The 13,436-nt window shown below is 38.7% G+C and overlaps 1 protein-coding gene across 2 annotated transcripts in view; it reads left to right on the top strand.

Moving 5' to 3' along the window:
• DYM (dymeclin) overlaps positions 1–13,436 on the top strand; it is a 334,338-nt gene that overhangs the window by 232,443 nt on the left and 88,459 nt on the right. For both annotated transcript variants that reach the window (XM_045021710.1, XM_045021709.1), the window contains one exon: positions 12,120–12,222. In XM_045021710.1, coding sequence (XP_044877645.1) covers positions 12,120–12,222 — 103 coding nt within the window. The remainder of the gene's footprint in view (positions 1–12,119; positions 12,223–13,436) is intronic.

The following is a 13,436-nucleotide window of genomic DNA, read 5'->3' as shown; positions in this document are numbered from 1 at the left end:
CGAGCTTACACAGAGCTCTTCTTCAGATCGTGTGTAAGCTCAAAAGCTTGACTCTCTCACCATCAGAAGTTGGTCCAATAAAAGATACTCACCAACCTTGTGTCTCTGATATCCTGGGACCAACACAGCTACACCAATACTGCCTACAAAATCAGCCTGGCACATTAAATGGATTACAAGCTGGCTAACCGATCTCAAAATGTAATTGTAACAATAAATTGAGAATTATCACTGAGCAGGTATGTTTCTAATGGAGTCCTACAAGAGTCAGTTCTTGTCCCTATGCTATTTGATATCTTTATCAATGACCTGGAAGAAAACATAAAATCATTAATGATCAAGTTTGTAGATGGTACAAAGATTGGGAGAGTAGTAAATAATGAAGGTGACTGATTAATGACATAGACCTATCTGGGTTGCTTGGTGTCACAGGGTCCGCACACGCTTCCACCCTCTTGTGCCTGTGCCGGCTGGTTAAATAAATAGTCCTCTCCTTCTTTGGTGTCTTTATTTACCGTGCAGCAGTGCAAGCCCTCTTTGTTCCCCCAACAGTTATCCACATTTAGACCCTCCCCCGGGTCTGCTGGCCCATGAGGCTCCTTTCCTTGGGTGGGGAGACAGATATATAGCCCTCCTGTCTCTTCCCAGGCTAGCCTCCAGGCTGAGCTTTCCTCAGGGCTTTTATAGCCCTCCCATCCTCAGCCCAGCTGCCGGCATTTAACTCCAGTCATTGCTGTGAGTCAGCCCCCATTAGGGCCTGCAGCCCAGCCCTCTGCTGGCTACCCGAGCCCCTGCACTTGGCCTCCTTACCAAACAGCAGGGCTTCGCCAGCATTTTAGCCGGGCATACAAGGGGTTTACCCCTGCCACACTTGGTAACAGGTGCGGCTCCAGACCCCAGCACGCCAAGCCGCGGGGGGCGCTCTGCCAGTAGCCAAGAGGGCGGCAGGCAGCTCCGGTGGACCTTCCGCAGGCGGAGCCGCGCGGGACCAGCGGCCCCTCCCCAGGCACACCTACAGGAGGTCCACCGGAGCCGCGGGACCAGCAACCGGCAGAGCACCTCCCGCGGCATGCTGCCCTGCTTGGGGCGGCGAAATGTCTAGAGCCGCCCCTCCTTGGTAAGCATGATGCAAGCAAACAATATGTGTTGCGATATGGTCAAATGTAAGGTCACGCATTTAGGAGCAAAGAGTGCAGGCTATATACTTAACAGGATGGGGAACTCTATCCTGGGAAGCAATAACGGAAAAAGACTTGGGGGTCATGTAGGATAAACATGAGTTCCCTGGACGATGGTGTAGCTGAAAGGGCTAATGTGATCCTTGGATGTATGAACAGGGGAATTTCACATAGGAGTAGAAAGGTTACGTTATCTCTGTATTTGATACTGGTGCAATTACTGCTGGAGTACTGTGTCCAGTTCTGGTATCCACACTTCAAGAAGAATGTTGAAAAATTGGAGAGAGTTCAGAGAAGAGCCATGAGAATGGTTAAAGGATTGGAAAGCATGCCTTAGAGCAGTGGTGCACAAACTTTTCCAGTCACACGCCCTTCCCCCTTACCATTAACAGAATCTATCTGTGCCCCTCTTCCCCCATTAGTGCACAGCCAAGGCTTCCTCAGCAGCAGAGCTGGGGATGGGAGAGAAGCTGGTCTGGGAGCAGAGAGGGAATGAGGGCAGAGCTGGGCTGGAGATGGAGGCGAAGCAGGGTTGGTGTTGGAGTGGGACTGGGGCTGGATCTGGCTTGGAGGCAGAGCAGGGCTGGAGGCTGAGTGGAGTTCGGGGTGGTGCTTGTCTTTTATATTCCTTTTTGTTTTTATGTATTATCTATATGTAAAAGAATCTAGAGCTTGGGTAGATGGTATTAAATACAAATATAAATCCAATTATTATTCTTTTGAAGGCTGTTTTGTTCTACATGTATGGTAGATAGTTTAGATTTGCAAGTTTGTTTAGTATTCAGAGTAGTTTGAAGTAGAAATTAGTCCGAATTACTAATGCAGTGAAGGGAGCATTGTGGTATTTGCATAAATTTTGCAGTCTGCTGTGCAAATTAATGTCTGAGTATGAGACATATTAGCATGATCTAGAAACCAATATTTCTTGTATTCTCTGGGCAAAGGCTTTGCATCCTGTTGAGAATGCTATGGAGACCCAATGGGATTAGCATTCTCCATGGACCTATATAGCATACACTTAGTATGCTGCAGTATACATTTATAATATTGTGTCTGGGATCCCGCAGTTGCTGGCTTTATCATTATGCCCAGTTCTACCCTTAGTTGTGTACCTGGGGCTCCCATTGGCTTTAATGAGGACACAGTGTGATCTGGAGGATAGAATTTTCCTCTTAATTTGTAAATGGAGTAATTTAAGGTACAGAATATAATAAATTTGGCGTTTTTTATTTGGTTGTGTGGGGAGGTTGGTTTGGTTGGTTTTTGCATAAGGAAAGATTAAAATGCTGAAATAAAATGTGAAGGAACAAAGAGCAAACCCTGCTTCCTCTGTGGAAATTAGGTTAATTTCCACACAAACTGAAGACAATGTAAATTTAATTACTGTGCTCTTCGGGGCCTGAGACTTTTTTTAAAAAGAATGCCATGGTGGTTATACAGATGGAAAAAACTTGCACAACTGCAAGTACGTTAGTAAGAATCATAAGACTGAACAAATCTGTATTGATTTTCCCAGCAATCCAGAAGTTTGTATGTATTTGTTGAACGATTCCTTTTACTGACTTCTTAGAATATACATACCGGTATTCCCATGGATTGTAACAAATAAAATGAATAGTCTGCTGCAGAGATAGTATGTACATGGATTAGTAACTATTCTCCTACTAGAAGGGTTATTTAAATTTAAAATATTTTACCTATTGTAAAGTCAACTCTTTCCTTTAATAACATGCCTGTGAATGGATATTTGCTTGTATAGCTTTTATAAATCTTGAGATTTCATCAATCTGTAAAAAAAACTTTTTAGAAAAATTTTAGTCCCTGACTACACTAGAAATATGACCACCTTAAAGACCTCGGATACACCATGGTCTGACCTAGCTCTTGTTATAAAATAAGGTTAAGATCCATCCTATGCCAAAGACTGAAACCTTGTTTGTAACCTGCCTAGCGGACATTCTTGTAACAAAGTTCTTTGACATGGTTGTGTTTGTAATATGGACAATGGTTATCTGCTGAAATTACCTGATCTTTGTAATTTTGGGCTGAGTAAATGGAGGTTATGAGTTCACTGCTCTCTTATGCTTTTTGTGTCCATTTTGCTGTATTTTAGCAGGAAATCATTTTTATTAGCTTTAATTAGCTGTTTTCAATACCTTCGCATTGAATCTGCTAATATCAATCATAATACTAGTGTATGATACACATGTATGCTTTTTATTTACTTGTTTGAACTGAAATCCACTTGAGTGAATATATTGTGGATTGGTCTTATAATGCATTCATCACTGATGCCCCATTTACATCGAAACTAATGCCAAGTAAAGGAATCTGTTTGTTTAATGAATAAAAACCAGTGGACTGAACTAATAACTGGAGGTGAATCATTTGTTTTGCAAAAGTTTAGATCATAGAGACGAGGTGGGTGAGGTAATATCTTTTATTTGACGAACTTCAGTTGGTGAAAGAGACAAGCTTTTTTGAAAGAGTAGCAATTGTCTGTTTTCAACCACACAGTTGTTATTGGGGCACGTAGTGCACTGTATGAGGTAGACCACACGCTGTGATAGGCATGCATAGAACCCGTGAGATACATCGTGATGTTTCCATCCTCTGATTACCTTGTCCAGACCTGAAGAAGAGCTCTGTGCAGCTCTAATGCTCGCCTTTTTCACCAACAGAAGTTGGTCCAATAAAAACTATTACCTCACCCACCTTGTCTCTCGAATATCTTGGAACCAACACGGCAACAGCAACACAGAAAACAACAAAGCTTAAAACAGTAAAACTTGGGAAATAATATTTTGATTGTGACTAATGAGCCACCAGAGGGAGAAGAAATTATTGTTTATAATGGGACCCTATGTAGATATTATCTTTCAGTGATGCATTAAACAGTAGCTCAAAAACAAAAGCTACAGGTATAACATAGAGGACGTTCTCCATAAGATTATATTAACTTTAAAAAAGGTAAAATTTTGAGTCTAAGCTATTCTCCTGTCTTTATATAAAGGGGTTCTTTTCTAATGGAATTATGATGGTGAAATATAAGCTGTAGAATGCCATTGTTTAAAGTGTGTTTCTATAATGTGTGGCCTTTATGGCCTGTATTTAATTCTGTAACTTTATTACGTTTTTAAATTGAGGACAGTAATACACTTGGCATGTGAAAATGAGAGAGAAGAGAAACAATAATTCAGAGAATATTACTGTAATATTAGAGTACATAACTACCCACGTGTGACCCAGGTGTGCCTAGAGCAGCCCTCACTGGAAATGCCAAGGTCAGGGCAGGCTGCAAAAGGGAGAACAGATACTCCCAAGACTGGTGGGTAACACTAAAGTTAATCTCCCCAACCTCCAAACTTCAGTGTCATTTTTTACTTCTCCTCTGACCATCAGAGGAGGCAGGGAACTTTAGAGTATTATGTCCCCAGACCCCCAGTCCAACAGCCTTATTCACACAGGAGTCCTGCTGACATGCATTCAGGATTGGAGTCCTAATGTCACTGCCTGCCTGAATATTCAGTTAAACATTTTCAAATCAAAATAAATGATTTGTGTAACTAAATATATTCATTAATCATTGCAGCTTTAATTACAAATAGGGTCATGGCTAACAGCAATACAGATCCAGTGCTAATATTGCCTTTCTGTATGGTCGCGATGGTCTGTGAGGGTGCTAATGCAAGAGTTTAGTTCTGCTGAGACATGGGCCAGTATACCCATTTTAATTAGACTGATTTTCTTTATGTAAGAAAACCCATCTCCCACAAAGGTTTGTTTGTCTTGTCTGCCTCTTTCTTTAGGTTATGTCTGATGGCAAACCACAAAATAAAAATGCATGCAAATTTTGCTGCAGCCTTTCCTCTCTCTATCTTTTCATTTAGTATTTGTTGTAGGACATTCCTTAGATTCATACTTTTTTTTTTGAGGCCAGAAGAGACCATCGTCATCATCTAATCTGATCTCCAGCAAAACAGAGGCCATAGAACTTCCCTGAATTAATTCCTGTTTGATCTAGGGCGTATCTATTAGAAAAACATCCAGGCTTGATTTAAAACATTTCCATTGATGGAGAATTCACCACAACCCTGGGTAAGTTGTTCCAATGGTTAATTAGTCTCCCTATTAAAATTAGCACCTTATTTCCACTCTGTCTAGCTTCAGCTTCCAGACATTGAATGTTAGTATATGTTTAGCTGATAGATTATCAAATTTCTGTTCCTTGTGTAGATACGTATAGGCTATGATCAAGTCACCGCTTAACTTTCTCTTGGATAAGCTAAATAGACTGAACTCCTTGAGGCCTATCACCATAATACACATTTTCCAATCCATTAATCGCTCTTGTGGCTCTTCTTTGAACCCTCTCCAGTTTTTCGGCATCCTCCTTGAAGTCTGATACTAGAACTGAACACAGTATTTTAGTAGTGGTTGTACCATCAAAATGGTTATTGTTTGCATGTATCCCTCTTACAAAGCAATCAAGATTGTTCCATATCAGTGACCTGTGCTTGTCATTATTTGCCACTTTCCAATCTTTGTTCCACGGCAAATTTTATCAGTAATGATTTTGGGGGTTTTTCCAGGTCATTGATAAAAATATTAAATGGTATAATGCCAAGAATTTATCTCTATGATTGACCAGTAGAAACATACCTACTTGATCATGATTCTCCATTTACAATTACATTTTGAGGCCTATCAGTAGCCAGTATTTAATCCATTTAGTGTATGGCATGTTGAGTTTCTGTGGTTCTAATTTCTTAATCAAAATGTCATGTGGAACCAAGCCAAATGCCTTACAGAAGTCTTAGGTATATTACATCCAAAATGTATATTATATTAAGTGTCTAACTTTAGTAGCTGCTTTTTAACATTCTCTTTAGTTACTGTTGTAATGGAAAGTATTTCATCATAAGATATAAATACATCATCTCTTTTTACCAAATACAGAACTGAAATATTTATTGACCACTTCTACCTTTTCTGCATTATTGATTTTTGTACCATTTCTAGTGTGGGACCAATATCATTGTTAGGACTTGTTTGTTCTTTATATACTTTAAAAACTCCTTATTTTCTTTAGCTCTGTTAGCCCTTGATTTCTGCTTGTGTTCTTTTGCTTCCTTTATCAATATTCTGTAATTCCTAGCTTCTAATATATATTCATTGCTATCAACAAAAAAATAGCTGTTTTCATGTCCCTTCTAAGACAGGTTGTTGCTTCCCTTCTTTCTTAATTGTGGCATTGGGTGTCTAGTAAAATATTTATAAACAGTTTCCAATTATCATTGACAGGTGTCTTTTAAAATTATTTATCCCAGCTGATATGGTTCATTATTGTTTTAATCCTTTGGAAATTGATCCTTTAAAAGCACCATATATATATTTTACTGGTTTGGACTTTACATTTGTTATACATAAACAAAATAATCAAGTCATGATCACTTGCAGCTATTCAACCACTAATTTTTAGTTTTGCTATAAAGAGGAATTGATCTGTCAAGATCAGGTCTAATATACAGTTCCCTCATCTTGGATTCAACACTTTGAGTTAGGAAATTGCCATAAATAATTTTTAGGAATTCTAAGGACACTTTAGGACTGGCAGCATGAAACTTTGAGGTCTCCCATGATAACTCAGCTTTTTTTTCTCCTACACGTTATAGTTGGTTTTCCTGTTCTCTAGTGTGATTTTGGAGGTCCATTGATTCATTAAAACATTGATCCATAAGAATGCTTATGAAAGGATGTGGTAAGGAGGTCCTTGTGTATTTGAGCTCTAACCGTTTTGAACTTGAGTATATTAATTATATAATTTAATTATATAAATTACATATCACAGAAAGTAATGATGGAAAACCCTACACTATCATCATCTCATTTAGTCTATCCAGCCTGACCATGAAGGATTTTTTCCTACTATATGTTTTTCCATTGTTGTGTCCAGTCTAGTTTTAAATAGGCAGAAGTAGAAGTGTGATTAAGGCATATGAATGGGAATTAGGAGACCTTTTTGTGACTCTGCCACAGATAAATGGGAATAACAATACTACCTTTAGGTGGTGCTCTGAGGCTAAATTAATATTTTACCAGTTGCTGTCAGATGCTCAGAGAGAGGGTGCTACATAAAGTGCAAATTATTATTCTAATTTATTAATTGTCTAGAGTGATGAGGTTTCCCCACACTTCCCCGTTCCACTGTTCCACACTCCTTGAGACATAAGTGTTCAGCATTTATTCCTGATATTCATCCTACATTTTCCTTCGCCTAATTTCATCAAATCCCAGGAATTCTGTGAAATTAACAGTTAGCTCACCTTATCACACACCCACCAATGCTTCAAAAGTAGAAATTGGTAGGGGAGGTTTCAGCAGCTAATCTCCTAATTAAATTCTCTGAGCTTTTAAATTTGATGAAGAAAAGGGAAAATCAGACAAGAAGACGGAATTCTCTCTCTAACTCTGCTGTTCCTTCCCCTCTCCTCACCCATCCTCCTCTATTTTCTGGAGTGGGGTGGGGTATTCATTTTGCCATATGTTCTCCACGTCTGTGCAGGATTAATACTGTGCATGTTTCCATTCTCACATGTTGAAGAAATACATTACCCAAAACCCTGCTACCTTATTCTGTGTTTTGTATTTAAATTCCCTTTGCAGCCAAAGCAGCTCATTGGGGTTTCCCAAAAAGGCTGCTTATGGTGGAAGCCCCTCTTCCTTCCAGAGCTGTTTTCTTCCTCTTCATGAAATGAACTGTACCTTCCAAAATAGATGGAGACACTTTAGTGCAGTGAGTCCAAGTGCAGATTAAACAGACACCTCTAGATCGGTTTTAACCAATGATGCTGTCTGCGCAGCACTAGATGGTGCTGACGACGCTACTGAATTAGCAGTATTAATGACGGCAGGAGTAACACTACATTCCCCAGTGCAGGTAAACAACCAGTTTTCAAAGCCAAGCTTTAAACAAGCTGAAAATCTGTCCTCAAATGAGCAATTTACAGTATAAATACAGCATCTGGATTTGGGAAGGGAAAAGGAACTGTGCTGCTGTGTATGCCATTATCCTAGATCTTATTTTTGTTTTCTTATTCACTTTCAGTAGTCTTGTAGACTGAGGGTCTATTCCAGGGGTCAGCAACCTTTCAGAAGTGGTGTGCCGAGTCTTCATTTATTCACTCTGATTTAAGATTTTGGGTGCCACTAATACATTTTAACATTTTTAGAAGGTCTCTTTCTATGTCTATAATATATAACTAAACTATTGTTGTATGTAAAGTAAATAAGGTTTTAAAAACGTTTAAGAAGCTTCATTTAAAATTAAATTAAAATGCAGAGGCTCCCGGACCTAAGTGCCGCTGAAAATCAGCTCACGTGCCGCCTCCGGACACGTGTGCCATAGGTTGCCTACCCCTCGTCTATTCCAAGTGTTTCCAATTGTAAAGGTTGTAGATTGGTGGGAGGCTGATATGAGGCCTAAGCAGGTAGATATCTTGATAAAAGACTGCAGATGGATCCACTTGAGGGGAAAAGAGGATGAGAGATTCCAGAGGCTAGGAAAGTTGTTGCTTTCTTCTGTAGTTTTCTCTGGGATGCAGATTTTCACTGCCTTCAGATCTATTGAATTATTCTTAATGCTGTAGGTATTGATCACCACCTATAATTATCACAAAGGATTAGTATTTCTTAATCTTACTTACCGCTATTTGTATATCAGACTAATTGAGAGAGGTGTGGTTCAGTGATAGTTTCATCCTGGGGCTTGGACTTGGGAAGCCATATTTCTAACATCAGCTCTGATCCTGATTCCCTCTGGTCTTGGGCATGTTACTTCATTATTCTGCTTCAGTTTCTCCATCTGTAACATAGGGAGGATAATATATAGCCATCATAAAGGTAGTTGTGAGGATTAATGACTGATAAGGAATTTGAATATGAAGTGTTATAGAAATCAAGCTATTAACATTATTCCTAAAATGACACAGACTGAAGAGATGTTGGGAACTGATAGGACATTGAATTGATTGTTAAGAGAAAAGGTAAGGTGTGGGTGTGAAAAACTAATTCATTCCTCTTGACTCCTTCGGAAGAGTATTGCAAAAATCTCTTGCCTTTTGCTGAGGTTTTTGGATAACAATAATCAGGATGTTAGTGTGAGGATATATTGTTAGTGTAAAAGATACTGAGGGCCTGGCTACACTGGAGAGTTGCAGCGCTGGTGGTGGCTTTACAGCGCTGCAACTCACTCACCGTCCACACTTGCAAGGCACATACAGCGCTGTATCTCCCTGGCTACAGCGCTGGCTGTACTCCACCTCGGCCTGGGGAATAACGACTGCAGCGCTGGTGCTGCAGCGCTGCTCCACCACTGTGGCCATCAAAAGCACTGTTATTGGCCTCCAGAGGTATTCGGAGGTATCCCAGAATGCCTGTTCAGCCACTCTGCTCATCAGTTCGAACTCTACTGTCCTGGCCTCAGGTGACCCGCCCTTTAACTCTTATTTTAAGCAAGTAAAGAACAAAGAAGACTTGCTCAAACAAAGAAGACTTGCTCAAACTCTGATCAACACTTTTGCAGAGAGAAAAGTTTTGAATTCTCTCTGCTCTTCAAAGCACTAAACCCTAGTCTTTTATTTCCTACTGCTATCGATGTCAGGGCCTTCCCTCTGCCTTCACCTTCAGTTTACGTCCTCCTACATTCACTGCCATGCTTCCTTACACAACTGCCCTGTATGCCTGGAATGACCTCTCATCCACATCATTCAGGCTACTTTCCTCCTTCATATCCCTCCATCAAACACTGTGGTGCGTATGTTAAACAGACGATTTCTTGGCTTTCTGTTGTGCAACACTGTTCCTTGCTTTTCCACTTCCTTGACTACATCCTGTCTCCCTATGCCTTGCCTCCCTTAGATTGTAAGATGCTCAGGGCAGGGACTTGTCTTTCTGTGTCTTTAAAGCACCATGCACATCTCTGTGTTAACATTAGACAAGGCAGTACAGTATTGTGATGTCTTTGTGTTTATAATAAATATACAGCATAAAGATTACATTCACTATTAAATGTGTTCAGAATGTTGAGATTAATAGTCATGCTCTACTCAGTGTCCAGGAACATACCCATACATCTGAAAACGAAGCTGAACCTGTCAGTTTAATGTGACTGAGAGCTGAAGGCTAGATTTAAACTCTGCTTGAAAGGCCAGTGTTTTATCCATCAAACCACCCATCTTCTAAATCATCTATTAACCTTAATGAAAATAAATTTTGATTTAATTTTTTGGGGGGTGCAGTAGGGTAAAGTTTTAAAATCTGAAAAATTAACAGATGGATATCCTGGTGAAGGGACCTACATGCAAGAAGTGAGAGTAAGAAGCGGTCAACTGCCCGTGAATTATTTTTACGATAATGTAATAGATCGGGTTAAGCACACAAAACCCCATAATTCTTGGCCACTGTGTCACTTCGATATTCTATTATGTACTGTGTTCAGCTTTGACCAGCTCACCTAGAGAATGATTTACAGTAGCAGAGACCGTCAAAGTCTTGAAGGGCAAAAAACAGTTTAGAGGTACGCAGGATTTACATATGAAGTCAGATTGTTGACGTTCTTTAGCCTGAAGAGAAAGAATAGGTGGTGTATAAAATAGTGAAGGGTATAGTGAAGACACTCAACAAAGGAATACCAGTGGCACTAAAGAGCAGTCTCTTTAAAATACATACCTTCTAAAATAGTACTTTCATCTATGTAATTAACCTGAACCAGTAAAATCACTGCCAAGGAACTCATACAAATTCAGACTGGAAATAAGGTGCCCCTTTTTAACTGTAAGGGTAACTAACCATTGGTAATTTGCAAGGGTTAGATTCTCTGTCACTAGCACTTTTTAAATCAAGATCGGATGTTTTTCTAAAAGATAGGCTCAAATGCAAATAGGAATTAATTCAGGGAAGTTTTATGGCCTTTATTATGCAGGTCAGATTAGATGATCAAAGTGGTCCTTTCTGGGCTTGTCTATGAATCTATACAGTAATGGACTGCATAATTTACATTTTTCTTCAGACTTAATACATCTGTTTAGCATCTTGTAGTACTAGGTACGCCAGGTAGTGCATGCAAAATAACTTATTTGGGGAATACACAGTGCTTACCCCAATTAGTAAAGATTAAGCACAGGACTTTTAAAAGATCCAAAGTGACTTAGCAGCATAAGGGAATGTCCTTAGTGGGACTTTTTATGATGATGTAAGTAACTTTATATGATTTTGAAATTTCCACCCAAAGTATAAGAAGTTAAAAATAATAGAAAACAATGCAGACACACATAGCCCCTCTAAATTCATAGAGAAATTACCTGTGTAATTCAGTTCCTCATCCTCTGAATTGCACCAGAAATCTCTGTTGCTCCTTGAAAAGAAAACGTATAGTACGGGAGTCCTGACTAAATTAGCAAAATACATATCTTTATTAACTTAGGGTTTTTTAATGTACTAGAACATTAACGAACTGAAACATAAAAAGTGGGGGGAAATGTACAAGATACTACATGTACCCAAGGCTGTGGAAAATAAGTATAGTGCATTGAGATAGTGAGCTTGAAGACTTAATTGTTATGGATACACATGAGCAGAATTTAAGTTGCACATACAATCTTCACTTTGTTTTCCCAGGCTTTTGAATATTTAAACGTAACTTAACTTTCTTTCTCCATATTTTGTAGTATGGAATTCAGAGTTCTTTCTCACTTACCGAAGATGTAAAGCATATATTACCCATGCAACTGATGTGCATTGTACTTTTCTTTAGATCTCCCAATTCAAGGAAATATTATGGACAGTTTCTTCTAATTGAATAGTCTAGCTAACTGGAAGAAGAGGGTCGCTTGTGAATTCTTATTATAGTAAACATTTTCTGATTTTTGTGTTCTTTTTCAGTTTGTTTTCTTTGTTGTCTAAAAAACACAACAAAGTTTTGGAGCAAGCCACACAAACCTTGAGAGGTTCCCTCAGTTCAGATGACTCTCCACTTCCTGATTACGTGAGTATTGAATTTAATGTTTTAGTGAACTTCTCAAAATAGAAGCAGCAACATCCCTAAATCTGCAAAAGTTTATCAAAGTGTGTGACAGTGAGGCAACCACCAACACCAAAATATAGGAACCTCTCAAAAATGACATCATGTCTGAAACTTTGTAAGAAAATGAAAAATATACTTACAAATGGCAAAACAAAACCACAGCTATTCAAAGGTAAGAAACCTTCCATAGCCTGTCAGCTTGCAATTTTCAAGACAGTTGCAATCAGATGCATTTGGGAGATATAGTTAAAACCATACTTTAAAAAAAAAAAAAAAAACTCTTTGGCATCTACCAATATTTTAAAAGGCCTAAAATATTATGCAGATCTGCTCTTGAAACAAACCCTAATACATATTTGAAACAGCAGTGCCCAATATATGACTGAAGTTGTAGACCAAACTGGTGTTTTCTGAACATGCGTACACATGCACTTCTAAGGATGGCTTCTCATCTGGTCTAAGCCAATATCTGCAGATGGGAGAACAGTTTGAAAATTGATGACATGACTGTCAGAAAACTTCTTGTTTACTATACTGTTAATTTATACGACAAAGAAACTTCCTCCCAGGTCTTAAATGGTATTATTTATACATTCTTTTCAAATGTCACTGGTTTATATTGGTTTACATTTTGCACAGATTTATAAAATAAAATGTAACAAATGTTTTTCCTAATTTATAAATTGCTATGTGTTTGATCATGGAAATATAACCATATTTTACCTTGAGTTTTAGTAAGCGTTTCAGGAAACCAAACACTGAGGGATTACAAACTGTACAACTCCATCTTCACATATTTCAAGCTTTTAAAAGCTTATGTACCTTTTAGAAGATCTTTTATTATTAATTATTATTATTATTAGCATTATCTTAGAACCTAGGAGCTCCAGTCATGGACCAGAATCCAATGGTAGGCACTGTACAAATAGAAAAAAAAATAGTCCCTGCCCTACAAACCCTAAGTATAAGACAAGAGTTAACTGATGAATACAGACAGACTAATAGGGGAATACACGGAAACAATATTGGTCAGCATGATAGGCTGTAGTCTCAACACACTAGCTAATATCTATTAAAACTATTACTTTTTATTTAACAGGTTATATTCTGAGGGCTCAAAATGGTTAATTTAACTAGCAACATCGCTTGACTTGCATATCCAGGGGCGGCTCTAG

Source organism: Mauremys mutica, chromosome 6, assembly GCF_020497125.1.
Source record: "Mauremys mutica isolate MM-2020 ecotype Southern chromosome 6, ASM2049712v1, whole genome shotgun sequence".
In the NCBI taxonomy this organism is placed as follows: domain Eukaryota; kingdom Metazoa; phylum Chordata; order Testudines; family Geoemydidae; genus Mauremys; species Mauremys mutica.
The sequence above is the reverse complement of the archived record's forward strand: the minus strand, read 5'-3'. Positions and strand labels throughout refer to the sequence as shown.